At 41.8% G+C, this 22,973-nt stretch overlaps 1 protein-coding gene across 11 annotated transcripts in view; it reads right to left on the bottom strand.

Annotated features, from left to right (window-relative positions):
* Window positions 1–22,734, bottom strand: part of LOC139406449 (protection of telomeres 1 homolog) — a 48,806-nt gene extending 26,072 nt beyond the window's left edge. For 3 of the 11 annotated variants that reach the window (XM_071149045.1, XM_071149050.1, XM_071149051.1), the window contains exons 1-3: window positions 2,458–2,653; window positions 1,201–1,334; window positions 759–831 (exon numbers count right to left, since the gene is read on the bottom strand). In XM_071149045.1, coding sequence (XP_071005146.1) covers window positions 759–831; window positions 1,201–1,320 — 193 coding nt within the window. In that variant the 5' untranslated portion in view covers window positions 1,321–1,334; window positions 2,458–2,653. Of the gene's footprint in view, window positions 1–758; window positions 832–1,200; window positions 1,335–2,457; window positions 2,654–22,639 lie in introns of those variants that run through there. The other 8 variants (XR_011633987.1, XM_071149043.1, XM_071149041.1 and 5 more) reach the window with 7 other exon arrangements.
* Between the last annotated feature and the right edge of the window lie 239 nt (window positions 22,735–22,973).

The raw sequence follows: 22,973 nt of genomic DNA, 5'->3' as shown, positions 1-22,973 counted from the left end.
TTTGGGTCACTCAAACATCACATGAACACACATTGGACATGGCAAAATGTATAGAATTGCAGGAAATAAGCTTTAAACCTGCAACATATTCTCTCCACCAACAAGAGGGGTGTGAACAGTTTGTGTCATGAACAGTGCCCATAGAAATAGACGTGGCATGCGAGGGGGGAGGGATGTTCCCCAGTGCTGGAAGGGGGGCCTGAGTGAAAAAGTTGCTCTAAAAGGGACAATGCAATCAGCATCTCTGAAATGCTCTGTACACTACTAAGACAATTAGCACTTCCCTTCCAACCGCTCTGGGTTGTGTAAATGTCAGCAGAAGAACACAAAGTGAAAAACATTATCAAAAAATAGCACTGATCATTCTGTCACGACTGACAATTGCTGTGGTAATACAATTATTACACAAGACAAGGAAACAAGGCATATTTCAAATGGGTTTGAAGTACTGTATTAACAAGCGAGATAACTCTCTCTGAATAAGCAGTGCTGCTGTATGAATGCTAATCATAATGCAGAGGGATAAATGTAGCATGGACGACACAACAAAGAAGAAATGGCCTTTTTCAACAATCCTATTGAGATCCATTCCAGCTGAACGGCTTACAGTGGGAGTGAGACAATCGAGCCAGCTGAGATCTAACACAGCCAGCTACATGCCCTCCAAGGAAATTCCACCAATGCATGATTGGGCAGTCACTCCTTCATTGTATAGGCCTACATCCTTCTGGGCCTAAATGTTCTCTCATATACAATACCTTGAATCACAGTCTTCAGGACATAGTTGTCTTCTCCCATGGATACCAATGGCCCTTTGTGAACTACTCTCCCCTGGCAGAATAGCAGAAAAATACAACTTTAGATGAATGGTAAAACATGTCAAATTGATGCGTGTCAAATCGGTCAAGTCCACAAGCCAATTAGCACATAACTCCCTTAGACGCAAAATGGAGGATGGGGGGGGGATTTGTTGTTAATTGCTTTGTCTGCTTTACAATCATCTGCCATCTACCTTGAAAGAAGGTAAATAAATAAACTGTGGAGAGAGGAACATGGATAAATAGACAGAGAAAGGAGAGTGAAAAAGAAAAGCAGGCAGTGGAGGACAGGAGCGAGAATGCAGGAAATGGAGAAGAGGGGGATTTATGGAGATATAAGAAACGAAGCGTAGCGGAAGGGTTTGACCTGACCGAGACACACCTTCACAGTCTTGCCAGTGCAGTCTGAGGTAGGGCTGAGGAGTGGAATGGGGATCCTCTGGAGTTGAGAGGGAACCTGGGTGCCGGGACCGGGCCCGTCCTTGACCACAAGGACAGGCATTACTTCAAGAATACCTGATGAAAAACATACATTTACATTTTAGTCAATTAGCAGATGCTCTTATCCAGAGCTACTTACAGGAGCAATTAGGGTTAAGCACCTTGCTCAAGGGCACATAGACAGATGGTTCGAATCCCTGAGCCGACTAGGTGAACAAACAACCTCTCGGTTACTGGCCCAACACTCTTAACAGCTGGGCTAGCTATACACTATGTAGCCTATTGTCACAGAAATAACAGACATCTGTTCAAAAAAAAATATAGGCCAACAATGAAATGACTAAACTTCAAAATACAACTGACTCATCAACAAGCAAAAAGGTGTATGTTTATTTCCCCCAGGCAGTTGACTGAGAACACATTCTCATTTACAGCAACGACATGGGGAACAGTTACAGGACAGACAAATGAGCCAATTGGCCATGATGGTATGAGGGCCAGATTGGGAATTTAGCCAGGGTTAACAAGTGCAATGGGATATTTAGTGACTAAAGAGAGTCAGGACATCACTGCCCTGGGGCATTTGGATATTTTTATTTTAGACCAGAGGAAAGAGTGCCTCCTACTGGCCCTCAACACCCCTTCAGGCAACATCTGGTCTCCCCCATCAAGGGACCAACCAGGACGAACCCTGCTTAGCTTCAGAGGCAAGCCAGCAGTAGGAAAAAGGGTGGTATGCTGCTGGCATATCACAAAAGCCTTAGCGAGGGACACAGGAGGTGTTTTAGATGCATTCCCAGCAGGTGCTAGGTTGTTACCTGTCAGTGTGAGTACTTGTTTGCTTTGGGGGGATTTGACTGGTGCATCCGACTCCCACAGTGCTACATTGTGTGGCCAGCCTTGGAGGCAGCCAGTCAGTTAACCATTTAGTCAGTCAGAATGAAAGATTTTCCTTCCAATTTCGACTAGGGGGAGGAGCCACAGGCACAACGTGTGAGCCTGCTGGGAGGCTCATTGTACTTAGAACTGTCAATTGTTTACTTTTGAAAAAACGTTCCGACTTAACCAAGAACATCTCCATTTCATCTATAATCCCTCAGTCACAACTCTCTCTAGAACAGTCTGTCATTCTCTCCCAGCTCCATGTAAAACTAAAAGAGGATAGTCTGGCTCCTAGCTCTCTCCGTGTGCATCTTACCCTCAGAACAGCGGCAGCGACACAGTGGGGTTGAGGAGGGGTAGAGGCGCACCAGCTGTAAATACCACCCACAGCCCTGGAGCTTGGTGCCAGCCTGTACCCAGTGAGATGGCAGACGCTCTGGCCTAGGTCCTGCGGTGGAGAGACAGCTGCCTCAACCGTTCCTCAGTCGCCAACCCCCAGCCCTGCCTGGCTCCTTCAAACCACAAGGCGCTCGTTAAGTAAAGAGGCTAATTCAAGTTCAGCCAAACAAATGATTAATAGAGAGGTTTAAATGGCTGAATAACGCTGGAGAATGAGGGAGAAATACTGGCTACTATGGGTTTGTAGGTTAGTACATTCCAGTGTTCTGTAGTGGATGACCAACTGAGTGATATTGAGGACCAAATTAGACATAAACTACATGACATAATGCATAATGCATAATGCTCCTGAACTAAACACTCCCAAACAAGACCTGAATATTGAGAGTGGATAAGCTCCCAGGTGTCAATTATCATTGGCCAATAGTTAGGCTACATTAGTAACGCGTAAACATGCTAACAGCCTCTGTCACATATATATATATATATTTTTTTTTAGAGGGTGGATAATCTTTATTACTGCAAGTAGATTGTGGCTTCTATCAATGTAACTGTCTGGATCATTTTGAATCCCCCATACATACACACACACAGTACCAGTCAAAAGTTTGGACATACCTACTCATTCATACATTTAAAAAAGTATACATTGTAGAATAATAGTGAAGACATCCCCAAAACCATCACACCACCTCCTCCTCCATGGGAACTACACATGCAGAGGTCATCCGTTCACCTATTCTGCGTCTCACAAAGACACGGCGGTTGGAACAAAAAATCTCAAATTTGGACTCATCAGACCAAAGGACAGATTTCCACCGGTCTAATGTCCATTGCTCGTGTCTAAGGCCCAAGCAAGTCTTCTTCTTATTGGTGTCTTTTAGTAGTGGTTTCTTTGCAGCAATTAGACCATGAAGGCCTGATTCACGCAGTCTCCTGCATGTTACTTGAACTGCAGAGTTCTGTCACACTATCCAGGTCTATGCCCAAACAGGTCGAGCTTCTACTTTTAAAGATCCATCTCTCCAGAAATAAGTCCTGCACTGTTGCCGCTTGTTATAGACCCTCACTCAACTCCCAGCTGTGCCCTGGACACCATATGTGAACTGATTTGCCCCCCCCCCCCCCCCCCCCATATATCATCAGAGTTCATACTGCTAAGTGACCTAAATTTGGATATGCTTAACACCCCGGCCGTCCTACAATCTAAACTAGATGCCCTCAATCTCACACAAGTTATCAAGGAACCTAACAGGTACAACCCCAAATCCGTAAACATGGGCACCCTCATAGATATCATCCTGACCAACCTGCCCTCTAAATACACCTCTGCTATTTTCAACAAGGATCTCAGCGATCATTGCCTCATGCCTGCGTCCGTTATTGGTCTGCAGTCAAACGACCACCCCTTATCACTGTCAAGAGCTCCCCGAATCACTTCTGCGAGCAGGCCTTTCTAATCGACCTGGCCCGGGTATCCTGGAAGGATATCAACCTCCTCCCATCAGTAGAGGATGTCTGGTTGTTCTTTAAAAGTGCTCTCCTCACCATCTTAAATAAGCATGCCCTATTCAAAAAAATGCAGAACTAAGATCAGATATAGCCCTTGGTTCACTCAAGACTTGACTGCTCTTGACCAGCACAAAAACATGTTAACGCTGATACCGATTATTGGAGGACCAAAAAAGCTGATACCGATTAAATCAGACATTTTTTTTATTTGTAATAATGACAATTACAACAGTACTGAATTAACACTTATTTTAACTTAATATAAAACATATATAAAATCAATTTAGTCTCAAATAAACAATGAAACATGTTCAATTTGGTTTAAATAATGCAAAAAAAAAGTGTTGGAGAAGAAAGTAATATGTGCCATGTAAAAATGTGTGCCATGTAAAATATGTGCCATGTAAGAAAGCTAAGGTTTAAGTTCCTTGCTCAGAACATGAGAACATATGAAAGCTGGTGGTTCCTTTTAACATGAGTCTTCAATATTCCAAGGTAAGAGGTTTTAGGTTGTAGTTAATATAGTTTTATAGGACTATTTATCTCTATACCATTTGAATTTCGTATACCTTTGACTATTGGATGTTCTTATAGGCACTATAGTATTGCCAGTGTAACAGTATAGCTTCCCTCCCCCTCCTCGCCCCTACCTGGGCTCGAACCAGGAACACGTCGACAACAGCCACACTCGCGGCCCTTGCAGCGCAAGGGGAATAACTACTCCAAATCTAAAAGCGAGTGAAGTTTGAAACAGTATTAGCGCACACCCAGCTAACTAGCTAGCCATTTCACATTGGTTACACCAGCCATTAGGCTAATAGGCTTGAAGTCATAAACAGCACTGTGCTTGCGAAGAGCTGCTTGCAAAACGCACAAAAGTGCTGTTTGAATTAATGATTACGGGCCTGCTGCTGCTCAGTCAGACTACGCTATCAAATCAGACTTAATTATAACATAATAACACACAGAAATACGAGCCTTTGGTCAGTAATATGATCGAATCCGGAAACTATCATTTCGAAAACAAAACGTTAATTATTTCAGTGAAATACGGAACCGTTCTGTATTTTATCTAACGGGTGGCATCCCTAAGTCTAAATATTCTTGTTACACAACCTTCAATGTATATCATAATTATGTAAAATTCAGGCAAATTAGTTCGCAATGAGCCAGGCAGCCCAAACTATATACCCTGACTCTGTGTGCAATGAACTCAAGAGAAATGACACCATTTCACCTGGTTAATATTGCCTGCTAAACTGGATTAGTAGTTATAAAAAACAATCAATCATAATCACTAGTTATAAGATAAGTTTAATGCTAGCTAGCAATTTACCTTGGCTTCTACTGCATTCGCGTAACAGGCAGGCTACTCGTGTAGTGCAATGGTTAGAGCGTTGGACTAGTTAACTGTGCGGTTGCAAGATTGGAACCCCTGAGCTGACAAGGTGAAAATCTGTCGTTCAGGCCCTGAACAAAGCAGTTAACTCTTGAAGCTAGGGGGCACTATTTTTATGTTTGGAAAAATAACGTTCCCAAAGTAAATGGCCTATTTCTCAGGACCAGATGCTAGAATATGCATATAATTGACAGATTCGGATAGAAAACACTAAAGTTTCCAAAACTGTCAAAATATTGTCTGTGAGTGTAACAGAACTGATATTGCAGGCGAAACCCTGAGGAAAATTAAACCAGGATGTGGCTTCTATTTTGAAAACTCCATGTTCCATAGCCTGCAGTTGCTCCATTTAAAGGGATATCAATCATATTCCTTTTCCCATCACTTCCTCAAGGTGTCAACAGTCTTTAGACATAGTTTCAGGCTTTTATTATGAAAAATGAGCGAGAAAGATAACATCACGTCATTGTATGGCCGGGTGCCAGCAGTGTGGGCAGCCATTTCCCTCTCCTACTGCAAAAGACAGTTGCGGTTGATATATTATTGATTATATATTTTTATAACAACCTGAGGATTGATTCTAAAAAACGTTTGACATGTTTCTGTGGACATTACGGAAACTATTTGGAATTTGTCTGCGTTGTCGAGACCGCTCTTTCCTGTGGATTTCTGAACATAACGCGCCAAACAAACGGAGGTATTTTGGATATAAAAATAATCTTTAAGGAACAAAAGGAACATTTATTGTGTAACTGGGAGTCTCGTGAGTGAAAAAATCTGAAGATCAAAGGTAAACAATTAATTTGATTGCTTTTGGTGATTTGTGCCCAAGCTACTTGATGCTAGGTGTTCATAATGTTTTGTTGAGCGATCGATAAACTCACACAAACGCTTGGATTGCTTTCGCTGTAAAGCATATTTTCAAAATCTGACATGACAGGTGGATTAACAAAAAGCAGTGTTTTGCTATATTGCACTTGTGATTTAATGAATATAAATATTTTTAGTAATATTATTTGAATGTGGCGCTATGCAATTCAGCGGTTGTTGATGACAATTATCCCGCTAAAGGGATGGGTAGCATCAAGAAGTTAACCCACAGTTCCTAGGCCGTCATTGAAAATAAGAATGTGTTCTTAACTGACTTGCCTTGTTAAATAAAAAGGTATAAAAATAAATGTAAAAAAATATATTTTTAAATAAATCGGAAATCGGCGCCCAAAAATACCGATTTCCGATTGTTATGAAAACTTGAAATCGGCCCTAATTAAATCGGCCATTCCGATTAATCGGTCGACCTCTACTACAAATACCTAGGTGTCTGGCTAGACTGTAAACTCTCCTCCCAGACTAACATTAAGCATCTCCAATCCAAATTTAAATCGGCTTCCTATTTCGCAACAAAGCCTCCTTCACTCATGCTGCCAAACATATCCTAGTAAAACTGACTATCCTACCGATCCTTGACTTCAGCATTTACAAAATAGCCTCCAACACTCTACTCAGCAAATTGGATGCAGTCTATCACAGTGCCATCCGTTTTGTCACCAAAGCCCCATATACAACCCACCACTGCGTTGGCTGGTCCTCACTACATACTCATCGCCAAACCCACCCGCCAAGCCCTGCCTTATCTCAGCTCACTGATCACCATAGCAACACCCACCCGTAGCACGCGCTCCAGCAGGTATATTTCATCGGTCATCCCCAAAGCCAACACATATTTGGCCGCCTTTCCTTCCAGTTCTCTGCTGCCAATGACTGGAACGAATTGCAAAAATCACTGAAGTTGGAGACTTACATCTTCCTCACTAACTTTACGCGCCAGCTGTCAGAGCAGCTTACCGATCGCTGCAGCTGTACAAATAGCCCATCTGTAAATAGCCCATCCAACCAACTACCTACCTCATCCCCATATTTGATTTTCTGCTCTTTGCACACCAGTATCTTTACTTGCACATCCACATCTATCCCTCCAGTGTAAATTATTAAATTGTAATTATTTCACCACTATTGGTCTATTTATTGCCTTACCTCCTTACTTAATTTGCACACACTGTATACAGATTTTTTTTATTGTGTTATTGACTATACGTTTGTTTATCCCATGTGTAACTGTTGTTTTTGTCGCACTGCTTTGCTTTATCTTGGCCAGGTCGCAGTTGTAAATGAGAACTTGTTCTCAACTGGCCTACCTGGTTAAACAAAGATGAAAAAAAATAATAATTTAAAAAACAATCTGAAGCATTTATTTGGGCTGCAATTTCTGAGGCTGGTAACTCTAATGAACTCTGGGTCTTCCTTTCCTGTGGTGGTCCTCATGAGAGTCAGTATATCATAGCGCTTGATGGTAGCTCTTGATAGCCCTATCCAAGCACCTATCTTCTGTATACCACCCCTACCCTTTAGTATAAGAAATAAAACACTAAGTTTTGAATCCTGCGTCGTTTGGTGTGTCACTTCATAAACCATGTTCCATGGAATCGGTATATTGAAAATCTCTTCCCAATTATTTTGCCATCTGTATGGCACAGCTGTCAATTTGTTGGTCCTTAAATGAAACTGGTATACTTTTTTTTAAATGACAATTTTATTTAAACAATAATGATTATCATTTGACTTTATGATACTCAAGTCTCCTCTTAATGATAGATCATAGCAATCTCCAAGCCTTACTGTTCAAACCCCAATTGCAATAACATTAGCCTGTAACAAAAAGGTTCATTTCCTGAATATAAAAACAGCAGATTAAATCAGTTTTATGCTCTTGCAGGTGTATGAAAATGTATCCTTTGGCTGAGTAAAAACCCCATAGAAGATAAAACGGTACAGCAGGTGTTTCCATTGCTCTTTTATCGGCTGGGGAACAGTTTGCCAGTGGGAGTGTGAGTGCATGCGAGAGCCTAGTTATGCGCTGGCGGAGCCAAGGCCACTCTCTCACAGACCCAATTTAAAACTCGGCATCACTCTGTTCCTGAGTCAGACTCTCTGCAGGTGAGTGGAGAGGGGGATGGCTGGCAGTCTGTCCAGCCAGATAGACACTGCCTCAGACCCTTGTCCTTTGGTTCTCTCCTCACGCCCTTGAGGAAATCGGGCTGGGGACAGACTGAGGTGGCAATGATGAGTCGGTCCGTTCACTGCTAATTCTGCAGGACAGCATAGGAAGGGTTTCTAACTCAGTCAACATTCGTAGAGGGAGTGTCATAGTAGAAGATACTGTATGAGATGCCATGGCTTTAATTCAAAGGGCCCCCCTTTGTAGGCCTGCTAATACATTTCCAAAAACAAACAAAAAAGCTTACTGTAGAGAGTTAGAATACACATGGTGCAAGTTTGAAATGTGGTTGTGAATCAGCAGTTTCTTTCATTATGTCAGTCACAGTCACTTTTTTTTAGATTGGTAAATTAGCCAGCTATCCAATTTGAAAACAAGTGTTGACGGTCCATATTCTCCTTTCTATTTTCACTCCACAGGTGCCATTCTACTGGGTCCGTAAACACAGAAGGAGCTGATATTCCAAGTGGCATGAGTCTCTATGCTGCCTGACTTAAATCCCCAGCTTGGTGAGTGTGGCATTTGAAGGTGACAGGCCTCACAGAGAAACTCCCATCAGGCTGTGTTTGAGAGAGGCACAACTCCCAGAAATGCCAAACAAAAGAGAAAAGAAAAACTTGACAAATTTCACAATAAATCGGTGTAAACTGTAAAATGTCAACAACAAAAAAATCTAGATCAAGGTACCCATTTCTATATCAAATGCTAAAAAAAGATAAACCACAAAATTGTCGTCTTTGTTTAAAGGATTGGATTTGAGGTGTCGTTCTGACGCCTTTGAACTGGGATTTTACAGATTAGGCCAAGGCTACACACCTTTCAGTGTGACTTGTAATGTGATACCAGTATGAAAGCTCAGATAGTTTTGTTAATTCAACCGAACCATGCAAATATTTCAACATTTGTGCTGAATAGTCAGTTGATTTTGTTTGTTTCAATTCTTTCATCCACCAAGGCCTGTGCAAATCGGCTTGATTCCACAAATCTTGCCAGTGAGGGATTCACGACGAACATGTAAATAATATGCCGTACCAAATGTCTTGCTGCTGCAGAGAGTGTAAATGTGGGATTGAGGAAAAGCATAGAGAAAAAAAAAACAAAGAGCGACGTCTGTATTCAGTGATGCCTCCAGGGCAATGCTGACAAAGCGTCGCTACATGTCAAACAAACTGTTGCGGATGAAGGGAGGACCCCTTCGCTTGCTCCACATTTCCATAATCTGGTTTTGATAAAGGCTTACAGAATGGGGCTACCGAAATAGGTCTTCAAAAGGGCTTGTCCAAATCTAACGATACCCACTGCCAAGGGAAGCTTTGTGTTCCTGTATCTCTACAGTGCATGGGGAATTATGGCTCCGACAGAGATGCTGCAGCTGTTTATGTAAGAAGTGTGATGGGACAGGGTTCTTCCAGAATGTCGTCTTTGCCATCTTTCTCTCCTTATCTGCAGTCTTCTTTTGAGGTTTCACAGCAGACTGCAAAGGCATTTGTATCTCTGCTCTTCTTCCTTCAAATGGAGCTTATTCCTCTTCTGTGCACCTGTTGTGACTCAGGCGACCATCTTAACACAAACACTTGCCGTTAAGGCCCGGGTATTTGCTTCTGGGTCAATCCCTTTCAATGGACACAAAGGAAGAATTGGTAGCAGACAGAAAACACAAGACCATCTTTAAAAAACATCTGTTTATTTTCTTTCATGAATTACAGAGAGCAGTTTTGCATCCTCTCTTTATTATTATCGTCATCATCATCTTTATTCCATATTTAATAGTCTATGTAAAGTATGTATTTTCCTCCTATATATTTCTCTAGTTTTAACAGTGCATTCGGAAAGAATTCAGACCCCTTGACTTTTTCACGTTAGAGCCTTATTCTAAAATGGATTAAATATTTATTGTTTTCCGGGAATCGACACACAATACCCCATAAAGACATAGCAAAAACAGGTTTTTAGAAACATCTGTTAATTTATTATAAGTAAAAAAAAGAAAAACCTTATTCATATACAGTGGGGCAAAAAAGTATTTAGTCAGCCACCAATTGTGCAAGTTCTCCCACTTAAAAAGATGAGGCCTGTAATTTTCATCATGGGTACACTTCAACTATGACAGACAAAATGAGAAGGAAAAATCCAGAAAATCACATTGTAGGATTTTTAATGAATTTATTTGCAAATGATGGTGGAAAATAAGTATTTGGTCACCTACAAACAAGCAAGATTTCTGACTCTCACAGACCTGTAACTTCTTCTTTAAGAGGCTCCTCTGTCCTCCACTCGTTACCTGTATTAATGGCACCTGTTTGAACTTGTTATCAGTATAAAAGACACCTGTCCACAACCTCAAACAGTCACACTCCAAACTCTACTATGGCCAAGACCAAAGAGCTGTCAAAGGACACCAGAAACAAAATTGTAGACCTGCACCAGGCTGGGAAGACTGAATCTGCAATAGGGAAGCAGCTTGGTTTGAAGAAATCAACTGTGGGAGCAATTTTTAGGAAATGGAAGACATACAAGACCACTAATAATCTCCTTCGATCTGGGGCTCCACGCAGGATCTCACCCCGTGGGGTCCAAATGATCACAAGAACGGTGAGCAAAAATCCCAGAACCACACGGGGGGACCTAGTGAATGACCTGCAGAGAGCTGGGACCAAAGTAACAAAGCCTACCATCAGTAACACACTACGCCGCCAGGGACTCAAATCCTGCAGTGCCAGACGTGTCCCCCTGTCCCCCAGTACATGTCCAGGCCCGTCTGAAGTTTGCTAGAGAGCATTTGGATGATCCAGAAGAAGATTGGGAGAATGTCACATGGTCAGATGAAACCAAAATATAACTTTTTGGTAAAAACTCAACTCGTCGTGTTTGGAGGACAAAGAATGCTGAGTTGCATCCAAAGAACACCATACCTACTGTGAAGCATGGGGGTGGGCTGTTTCTGCAAAGGGACCAGGACGACTGATCCGTGTAAAGGAAAGAATGAATGGGGCCATGTATCGTGAGATTTTGAGTGAAAACCTCCTTCCATCAGCAAGGGCATTGAAGATGAAATGTGGCTGGGTCTTTCAGCATGACAAAGATCCCAAACACACTGCCCAGGCAACGAAGGAGTGGCTTCGTAAGAAGCATTTTAAGGTCCTGGAGTGGCCTAGCCAGTCTCCAGATCTCAACCCCATAGAAAATCTTTGGAGGGAGTTGAAAGTCCGTGTTGCCCAGCAACAGCCCCAAAACATCACTGCTCTAGAGGAGATCTGCATGGAGGAATGGGCCAAAATAAAGAAGAAGACTTACAGAGAACGTTTGACCTCTGTCATTGCCAACAAAGGGTATATAAGTATTGAGATAAACTTTTGTTATTGACCAAATACTTATTTTCCACCATAATTTGCAAATAAATTCATTAAAAATCCTACAATGTGATTTTCTGGATTTCTTTCCTTATTTTGTCTGTCATAGTTGAAGTGAACCTATGATGAAAATTACAGGCCTCTCATCTTTTTAAGTGGGAGAACTTGCACAATTGGTGGCTGACTAAATACTTTTTTGCCCCACTAAGTATTCAGCCCCTTTGCAATGAGACTAAATTGAGGTCAGGTACATTGTGTTTCCATTGATCATTCTTAAGATGTTTCTACAACTTGGACTCCACCTGTGGTGAATTCAATTGATTGGGCATGATATGGAAAGGCACACACCTGTCTATATAAAAGGTCCCACAGTTGACAGTGCATGTCAGTGCAAAAACCAAGGCAAGAGGTTGAAGGAATTGTCCGTAGAGCTCTGAGACAGGATTGTGTCGAGGCACAGACCTGGTGAAGGGTATCATAACATTTCTGCAGCATTGGAGGTCCCCAAGAACACAGTGGCCCACATCATTCTTAAATGGAAGAAGTTTGGAACCACCAAGACTCTTCCTAGAGCTGGCCGCCCAGCCAAACTGAGCAATTGGGGAGAAGGGCCTTGGTTGAGGAGGTGACCAAGAACCTGATGGTCACTCTGACAGAGCTCCAGAGTTCCTCTGTGGAGATGGGAGAACCTTTCAGAAGGACAAACATCTCTGCAGCACTCCACCAATCAGTCCTTTATGGTAAAGTGGCCAGACGGAAGCCACTCCTCAGTAAAAGGCACGACAGCCCGATTGGAGTTTGCCAAAAGGCACCTAAAGACTCTCAGTCCATGAGAAAGAAGATTCTCTGGTCTGATGAAACCAACATTGAACTATTTGCGAAAAAGGACTGTCGTTGCTCCAATGTGTACCAAACCATAAACATGAATGCCTTTCTTAAAATCAATACATAGAAGTATATATTTTTAAACCTGCATATTTAGCTAAAAGAAAGGTTAGCAGGCAATATTAACCAGGTGAAATTGTGTCACTTCTCTTGCGTTCATTGTACGCAGAGTCAGGGTATATGCAACAGTTTGGGCCGCCTGGCTCATTGCGAACTAATTTGCCAGAATTTTACGTAATTATGACATAAGATTGAAGGTTGTGCAATGTAACAGCAATATTTAGACTTAGGGATGCCATCCGTTAGATAAAATACGGAACCATTCCATATTTCACTGAAAGAATAAACGTTTTTTTTTTCGAAATGATAGTTTCCGGATTCGACCATATTAATGACCTACGGCTTGTATTTCTATGTGTTATTATGTATAATTAAGTCTATGATTTGATAGAGCAGTCTGACTGAGCGAATGTTGGCACCAGCAGGCTCGTAAGCATTCACTCAAACAGCATTTTCATGCGTTTTGCCAGCAGCTCATCGCAATGCTTCAAGCCATTTATGACTTCAAGCCTATCAACTCCCGAGATTAGGCTGGTGTAACCGATGTGAAATGGCTAGCTAGTTAGCGGGGTGCGCGCTAATAGCGTTTCAAACGTCACTCGCTCTGAGACTTGGAGTAGTTGTTCCCCTTGCTCTGCATGGGTAACGCTGCTTCGAGGGTGGCTGTTGTCGATGTGTTCCTGATTCGAGCCCAGGTAGCGGCGAGGAGAGGGATGAAAGCTATACTGTTACACTGGCAATACTAAAATGCCTATAATAACTACAACCTAAAACTTCTTACCTGGGAATATTGAAGACTCATGTTAAAAGGAACCACCAGCTTTCATATGTTCTCATGTTCTGAGCAAGGAACTTAAACGTTAGCTTTCTTACATGGCACATATTTTACATGGCACAAATTTTTACATGGCACATATTACTTTCTTCTCCAACACTTTGTTTTTGCATTATTTAAACCAAATTGAACATGTTCCATTATTTATTTGAGGCTAAGATTTTATTGATGTATTATATTAAGTTAAAATAAGTGTTCATTCAGTATTGTTGTAATTGTCATTATTACGAATAAATAAAAATCATCCGAATAATCGGTATCGGCATTGAAAAATCATAATCGGCCGACCTCTATTAGGGGCCCTCGCTTTCACCCACATACAGTATCTCAGCTGGGCCCAATACTGGCCAAAGACCAGAACTGGGAGCCATGATGGAAAGGCTTGGATCAGCTGATCCCTGTGGGACATAGGGAGGGTCAACCACGTCTTACTGCCTGTGACACCGTGTGTTCACTATTTGAGTTCAAGTGAATGCTCTGGCAGATAATATCAAATCAAATCAGATTTTATTGGTCACATACACATGGTTAGCAGATGTTAATGCGAGTGTAGCAAAATGCTTGTGCTTCAAGTTCCGACAATGCAGTAATAACCAACAAGTAATCTAACTAACAATTCCAAAACTACTGTCTTATACACAGTGTAAGGGGATAAAGAATATGTACATAAGGATATATGAATGAGTGATGGTACAGAGCAGCATAGGCAAGATACAGTAGATGGTATCGAGTACAGTATATACATATGAGATGAGTATGTAAACAAAGTGGCATAGTTAAAGTGGCTAGTGATACATGTATTACATAAGGATACAGTCGATGATATAGAGTACAGTATATACGTATGCATATGAGATGAATAATGTAGGGTAAGTAACATTATATAAGGTAGCATTGTTTAAAGTGGCTAGTGATATATTTACATCATTTCCCATCAATTCCCATTATTAAAGTGGCTGGAGTTGAGTCAGTGTCAGTGTGTTGGCAGCAGCCACTCAATGTTAGTGGTGGCTGTTTAACAGTCTGATGGCCTTGAGATGGAAGCTGTTTTTCAGTCTCTCGGTCCCAGCTTTAATGCACCTGTACTGACCTCGCCTTCTGGATGATAGCGGGGTGAACAGGCAGTGGCTCGGGTGGTTGATGTCCTTGATGATCTTTATGGCCTTCCTGTGACATCGGGTGGTGTAGGTGTCCTGGAGGGCAGGTAGTTTGCCCCCGGTGATGCGTTGTGCAGACCTCACTACCCTCTGGAGAGCCTTACGGTTGAGGGCGGAGCAGTTGCCGTACCAGGCGGTGATACAGCCCGCCAGGATGCTCTCGATTGTGCATCTGTAGAAGTTTGTGAGTGCTTTTGGTGACAAGCCGAATTTCTTCAGCCTCCTGAGGTTGAAGAGGCGCTGCTGCGCCTTCTTCACAATGCTGTCTGTGTGAGTGGACCAATTCAGTTTGTCTGTGATGTGTATGCCGAGGAACTTAAAACTTGCTACCCTCTCCACTACTGTTCCATCGATGTGGATAGGGGGGTGTTCCCTCTGCTGTTTCCTGAAGTCCACAATCATCTCCTTAGTTTTGTTGACGTTGAGTGTGAGGTTATTTTCCCTGACACCACACTCCGAGGGCCCTCACCTCCTCCCTGTAGGCCGTCTCGTCGTTGTTGGTAATCAAGCCTACCACTGTTGTGTCGTCCGCAAACTTGATGATTGAGTTGGAGGCGTGCGTGGCCACGCAGTCGTGGGTGAACAGGGAGTACAGGAGAGGGCTCAGAACGCACCCTTGTGGGGCCCCAGTGTTGAGGATCAGCAGGGAGGAGATGTTGTTGCCTATCCTCACCACCTGGGGGCGGCCCGTCAGGAAGTCCAGTACCCAGTTGCACAGGGCGGGGTCGAGACCCAGGGTCTCGAGCTTGATGATGAGCTTGGAGGGTACTATGGTGTTGAATGCCGAGCTGTAGTCAATGAACAGCATTCTCACATAGGTATTCCTCTTGTCCAGATGGGTTAGGGCAGTGTGCAGTGTGGTTGAGATTGCATCGTCTGTGGACCTATTTGGGCGGTAAGCAAATTGGAGTGGGTCTAGGGTGTCAGGTAGGGTGGAGGTGATATGGTCCTTGACTAGTCTCTCAAAGGACTTCATGATGACGGAAGTGAGTGCTACAGGGCGGTAGTCGTTTAGCTCAGTTACCTTAGCTTTCTTGGGAACAGGAACAATGGTGGCCCTCTTGAAGCATGTGGGAACAGCAGACTGGTATAGGGATTGATTGAATATGTCCGTAAACACACCGGCCAGCTGGTCTGCGCATGCTCTGAGGGCGCGGCTGGGGATGCCGTCTGGGCCTGCAGCCTTGCGAGGGTTAACACGTTTAAATGTCTTACCTCGGCTGCAGTGAAGGAGAGACCGCATGTTTTCGTTGCAGGCCGTGTCAGTGGCACTGTATTGTCCTCAAAGCGGGCAAAAAAGTTATTTAGTCTGCCTGGGAGCAGGACATCCTGGTCCGTGACTGGGCTGGATTTCTTCCTGTAATCCGTGATTGACTGTAGACCCTGCCACATGCCTCTTGTGTCTGAGCCGTTGAATTGAGATTCTACTTTGTCTCTGTACTGACGCTTAGCTTGTTTGATAGCCTTGCGGAGGGAATAGCTGCACTGTTTGTATTCGGTCATGTTACCAGACACCTTGCCCTGATTAAAAGCAGTGGTTCGCGCTTTCAGTTTCACGCGAATGCTGCCATCAATCCACGGTTTCTGGTTAGGGAATGTTTTAATCGTTGCTATGGGAACGACATCTTCAACGCATGTTCTAAAGTGCTGTGCAGGGTCTTGCACAGCACTTTGTGATCCATAGCATGCAGTTTTTACCTCAAAAGGGGAGGAGCACTGGACAAACTTTCACAGGCTAACCTTACTGGCATTGAGGCTTATAAATATTCTCACACTATTACACTGGGCACTCCAGCACGAAATTACAGCCTCTGGTGTGCATCGTAGGGTAGAATACACGTGGTGAATGAATTGCCCAGTGTCGAAGGGAGATTTAAACAAAAGGAAGCATTTGTTTTTACAAAGAAAGACAGGAAAATACAAGAGGCTTATTAATTCCATACTCTTCACACAGTGATAATTCATTACATTATCCTGTACCTGAACCATTATTCTCAAAGATGTATGCTTTGATTCTAACTGCCCTTGAAAGGCGAGATCCTAAAATAATGGCACCGGGCAATTTAGCAAAACAAATCTATTATCCTAAATTATAGAGCAGATAAAAGTAAACAGGGATTTTTAAAGAAATTGGTTAAAATTACAGAGCCAATTTAAACATGTAATGCCCTACCTTTAACAAATATGGCACTACCTTAAAAGCCCTTGGTGATAGAAGTGATTCATGTGCTAATAAGCCTATGATTTAAAATGTAGCCTTGCAACACTTCAGCTAAAATTAACTTGTGCTACTTTGGCTATGCCTAATTTAAACACTGTTTATTACTGAATGAACATGATAAGCCCCACAGACACCTTCACCTCATAGTATAGGGAAGTGGTTTTCAAACCTCTCCTTGGGGACCCCCAGACTAGCTCACCAGATTCACCTGAAGAGCTTGATAATTAGTTGACAATGTAAATAAGGTGTGCTAAGCAGTTAGGGCTGGCACAATTACCAGGGGTCCCCTGATTAAAAGCATAAGAAATGTCTTTCTGCATTTTGTAAACGCAGACCTAAAATGCTTCTTGTTGTAACTTCTGCTCGGCATTAGACTAATTTTGTGCTTCATTTGCACTTCTCTACTTGGATGAAAATTCACGAACTAGGCATTCTATCAGCAAACAGCGCTCTGACTGATGTGTAGCTACTTTTCTCAGTGTAGCCTACTTTAATCAGGTAAAATGCAAGATTAACTTCAAGAAAAACATTAGGGAATGTAGCTGGCTACATTCTATGATAAACATTAGAAATATGACCTTGCTTTGTCATTTACTTGTGTGGCTACTAGCCAAATATCGTTGCACCTCTGTTCTCATCTGATGAAAACAAAGCTATTTTCTGACAAATGTGTAGCACTAATGTATTTTCTGTGAAGGAAAACTATAGTTGCAAGCCCCTGATCACTAGTGAAGAAAAAAATAAACACTTGACTTTCAAAAGAAAAACTGGTAAAATGGTTTGAAAAAACAGATTTATTTATGGTCAGAGTTTTGAAAATGCAGTTTTCTGAACATTAATGTGATTGATGAATTACTGTATAACCCTGTAGCCAACAGTTATTGATGAAGACATCATGAAAATAAAATAACCGTTTAAACCATTTGTTATTCTTTTTTTTTGTGTGGAAAGAACAGCTGACTGAAGACGGGATGGCCGGGCATTCATGTGGTTTAGTCCGTTTCTACTTTACCATGGACTCTACAACATGATGAAACTTTGTTGCACATTGCTGAAACAAGCAAGATGTTGTAGCAAACGAGTCTTCGGTTGCCTATGCAAAACACCTTTCCCTGAAGCAGCAGCTCATGCATTCAGGAGCGGAGGAGAAAATGTGAGTCTTAAAAAATATATAGATATTATTTGTTGTGCTATTCGAATAGCTATTACGGTGACCACGATCATTTGGCTGACCAATAACCGTCATCCAAAATTCAATGACCGTCACAGCCCTACTAGCAGTAAAATCGTTCAAATTAGAGGTCAACCGATTATGATCTTTCAACGCCGATACCGATTATTCGAGGACCAAAAAAAGCCAATACCGATTAATCAGATGATTAAAAAAAAAAAAATTGTAATAATGACAATTACAACAATAATACATCAATAAAAATCCATTTAGCCTCAAATAAATAATGAAACATATTCAATTTGGTTTAAATAATGCAAAAACAAAGTGTTGGAGAAGGAAAAGTACAATATCTGCCATGTAAAAAAAGCTAACGTTTAAGTTCCTTGCAAAGAAAATGGGAACATATGAAAGTTGGTGGTTCCTTTTAACAGGAGTTTACAATATTCCAAGGTAAGAGGTTTTAGGTTGTAGTTAATATGGTATTTATAGGACTATTTCTCTCTATACCATTTGTATTTCATATACCTTTGACTATTGGATGTTCTTATAGGCACTATAGTATTGCCAATGTAAAAGTATAGCTTCCGTCCCTCTCCTCGCCGCTACCTGGGCTCGAACCAGGAACACATCGACCACAGCCACACTCGAAGCAGCGTTACCCATCGCTCCACAAAAGCCGCGGCCCTTTGCTGAGCACGGGGAATAACTACTCCAAGTCTCAGAGCGAGTGACGTTTGAAACGCTATTAGCGTGCACCACGCTAACTAGCTAGCCATTTCACATTGGTTACACCAGCCATTAGGCTGATAGGCTTGAAGTCAAACTGCGCTGTGCTTGCGAAGAGCTGCTGGCAAAATGCACGAAAGTGCTGTTTGAATGAATGCTTACGAGCCTGCTGCTGCCTTCCATCGCTCATGTCAAGACTGCTCTAACAAATCATAGACTTATTTATAACATAATAACACACAGAAATACGAGCCTTTGGTCATTAATATGGTCGAATCCGGAAACTATAAATTTCGCAAACAAAACGTTTATTATTTCAGTGAAATATGGAACCATTCCCTATTTTATCTAACGGGTGGCATCCCTAAGTCTAAATATTCTTGTTACATTGCACAACCTTCAATGTTATGTCATAATTATGTAAAATTCTGGCAAATTAGTTCGCAATGAGCCAGACTGCCCATACCCTGACTCTGTGTGCAATGAACACAAGAGAAATTACACAATTTCACCTGGTTAATATTGCCTGCTAACCTGTGGTTAGGTACAGTCGTCCAACGATTGTGCTTTTTCCGCAAATGCGCTTTTGTTAAATCATCCCCCAGCATTGCATCAAATATATGCAACACAGGACACGCTAGATAAACTAGTAATATCAAACATGGGTAGTTATAACTAGTGATTATGATTGATTGATTGTTTTTTATAAGATAAGTTTAAGGCTAGCTAGCAACTGACCTTGGCTTCTACTGTATTCGCCTAACAGGCAGTTGTGGACTCCTTGTGGAGTGCCACGAGAGGCAGGTGGTTATAGCGTTGGACTAGTTAACTGTAAGGTTGCAAGATTGAATCCTCCGAGCTGACAAGGTGAAAATCTGTCGTTCTGCCCCTGAACAAGGCAGTTAACCCACCGTTCCTAGGCAGTCATTGAAAATAAGAACGTGTTCTTAACTGACTTGCCTTGTTAAATAAAAATGTATAAAAATATATAATTAAAAAATAAATACAAATCAGCAAAATCGGCACCCAAAAATACCGATTTCCGATTGTTATGAAAACTTGAAATCGGCCCTAATTAATCAGCCATTCCGATTAATCGGTTGACCTCTAGTTCAAATACATGGAATGTCTGGGGGAGCCCAAGGAGAGGTTTGAAAACCCCTGCTGCTGTAGGGTAGGCCTACCTTTAGGAGAAAGGCCTATCAAATAGGCTTTCTTTTTAGTATTATTTGTGTAATCAGTGTCCTGCACCAATTTCAGTGACGTACCATAACGCCAGAGGTTGCTGATGTCAACATAGTTAACAAGACCTGCACCATTCAAGTGGAACGTTTGTAATAATTTCCAGCACAACCATCTACCCTGTGCTTCTAAACACTTCAAGAAATTAGCAAGCTTTGAGTGTATGGGTTAAGGAGAAGTAAAAGTTAGTCTATGTTCTGATGGTGGATGCAGTCAATTACAATGTAAAAGCGTGTTAAGACCTTTAAAATGCATTCTATCATTATCATGCTCTAATTCTGTTGCACTCAGTCTTACCTGGAAAAACATATTCCATACCCATCCCTAATAGAGGGGGCAAAACAAAGGCCTCGTCGGTTGCCTCCCTATAGGTCCTTGGTATTTGTTGTCCCTTTCTGTGTCATCTCTACTCTGGGCCCAGTATCTCTAAATCGAACCTAATTGAAGTGATTACACAAGGCTAAAAACAAATGCAGGACCAGAATTAAGAAAACACTTGAGGTTGTGAACACAGCACTGGAAACAGAGTGATGACGCAAATCTCACTACATCTAAGCACAGAGCTGATGATGGAGAACAGCTCCAATATTTTGCATGAGTGTTACTGTAGATTGTGGAGTAGTTTTTTTTCTTCTTCAAAATCACATTTGCTCAATTTCAAAAATTAAGCTATTCAACCTTCTTGCCGTAAACTTGTCCTACACAGTCCCTCTAACCTTGATACTAATAGCAAGCATTTGTCCCAGCCTAGCACTACAACAGCTGATTCTAGTAGCCTAACCAAGGTGTTAATTAAAAGTGTGGTGTGTGTTCGTGCTGGCCAGGAACAAAAACCTGCACACCCTGTAGGTGTCCAGGAACAGGGCTGGTCACCACAGATCGACAGGGTCCCTTTTAAGCAATATATTTACAAAGAAAAACTAAAGGTGAATTAAGTAACTTATAATTCAGGATGGAAAACCACAGCTGTTAGGACCGTATAATTACAGTGATTTATGATTAATAGCGCAACATTTTTTAACTTCATTAAATTATTGTCTACGTGCCGTCTTGATCACTAGAACTAGTCTGCTATTTAATATTCTTAATCATTATTCGTGTGTCTCTGTACCACCATACAGCCACCCAATGGGGACCAATTACACAGTGGAATTACAGTTCCCTTAAATGGTAATTATGCCTGCATTGGGGCCCACAGTGTAGCGCTACATAGTAATTTAGCTGCTTTAGTGACTTTGTAAATTCACTGGGAACTTATTCCATTACATTTAAACAGAAAGTCATCTTGGCCTATTAGATTTTTTTTTTTTTTAACCTTTATTCAACTAGGCAAGTCAGTTAAACAAATTCTTATTTACAATGACGACCTACCCCGGCCAAACCCTAACACGGACGACGCTGAGCCAAATGTGCGCCGCCCTATGTGACTCCCAATCATGGCCAGTTGTGATACACCGTGGAATCGAACCAGGGTCTGTAGAGACGCCTCTAGCACTGAGATGCAGTTACTTAGACCGCTGCGCCACTCGAGAGCAAATTCTTGGCACACACCACTTATGCATTTTACAATTATTATTCATCCTGCTACCAGTCACTTTCTCCTAATCCCTCGCCTATATGTACATCTACCTCAAACTACACCAGTATCCCTGCTCATTGTAAATTTGGAATTGGCACTGACCCTGTTTGTAGCTTCCTCTATTTTCTTGTGTTTTCTTTATTAAATATACTATTCTGATATTGATTACTGCACTGATGGGTTGAGCGTTTCACTGTACTTGTGCATGTGACAATAAAACCATGAAGTTGGCATGTTTTGGACTTAAATTAGGTCTAGCTAACATAAATGAACTGTCAAACAAGTTCGCTAGCTAAAAACAGTAGCAGGCTTGCTGGTTTCAGTTCGCCGCTGACTTGCTAGCTCTAACGCTATGGTCCACGCGCATGCGTCGGATGCACACGCATGGAGAGCTAAAATGCAATTTTTTTTAGAAACGACATCCTGCGCACACAACACTTTTTCAGGACTTTAACAAAATTTTTACTTGGTTGAGGTTATGAAAGCATACTGAAGATAGTCACTAAACAAAATCGGGGGGAAACAAAGACAACTTGCTGTTGTTGTGCGATGGACCAGAGCTACTTGGCTAAAATGGCTAGGTATAGTAACTTTCTAAAACAATTGCTAGTAGATATGACGCTACGTTATGCCTCAATCTGATTAGCTACATTCCCTAATTGACATATTAAGTAACTAGAAAGGTATCCATATTCTGACCATACGAAACATTTCTGACGGTTCACTAGCTAACGTTGGTTTTCACAGCTAACGTTAGCATGCACGATAGCTAGCAGTAGACAACAAGATAAGTCTTGCAAGGATCCAAAGCAAGTCCATTTTTCCTCATACGTGACAGACGAGGACACCAATATAAATTATGTTGAGGCAATGACTAAATGAAAGTCAAAGTTTGTCAACTTACTTTGAGTTTACATGCATCACGGACTGATTCCTTGAATTTCCCTCTTGTTTTTAACTATGGAGGAACCAACTACCAGTATGACAGATATCGACGTCATCTTTTTGCGCATGCGTACGGCATATGGAGGGCCGCGTTCACCTCAGTCAAAGAGGGAAAGGCAAAGTCAGTATAATATATATTTTGAACGGTTTGTGTAATGTTTACTGTTCATTTCTAATTGTTTATTTCACATTTGTTTATTATCTATTTCAATTACCTTGACAATGTTAACATATGTTTCCCATGCCAATAAAGCCCATTGAATTGGGGGGGGGGGGGGGCTTCCGAGTGCATC

Source organism: Oncorhynchus clarkii, chromosome 4 (assembly GCF_045791955.1).
Source record: "Oncorhynchus clarkii lewisi isolate Uvic-CL-2024 chromosome 4, UVic_Ocla_1.0, whole genome shotgun sequence".
Taxonomy (NCBI): Eukaryota; Metazoa; Chordata; class Actinopteri; order Salmoniformes; family Salmonidae; genus Oncorhynchus; species Oncorhynchus clarkii.
The sequence above is the reverse complement of the archived record's forward strand: the minus strand, read 5'-3'. Positions and strand labels throughout refer to the sequence as shown.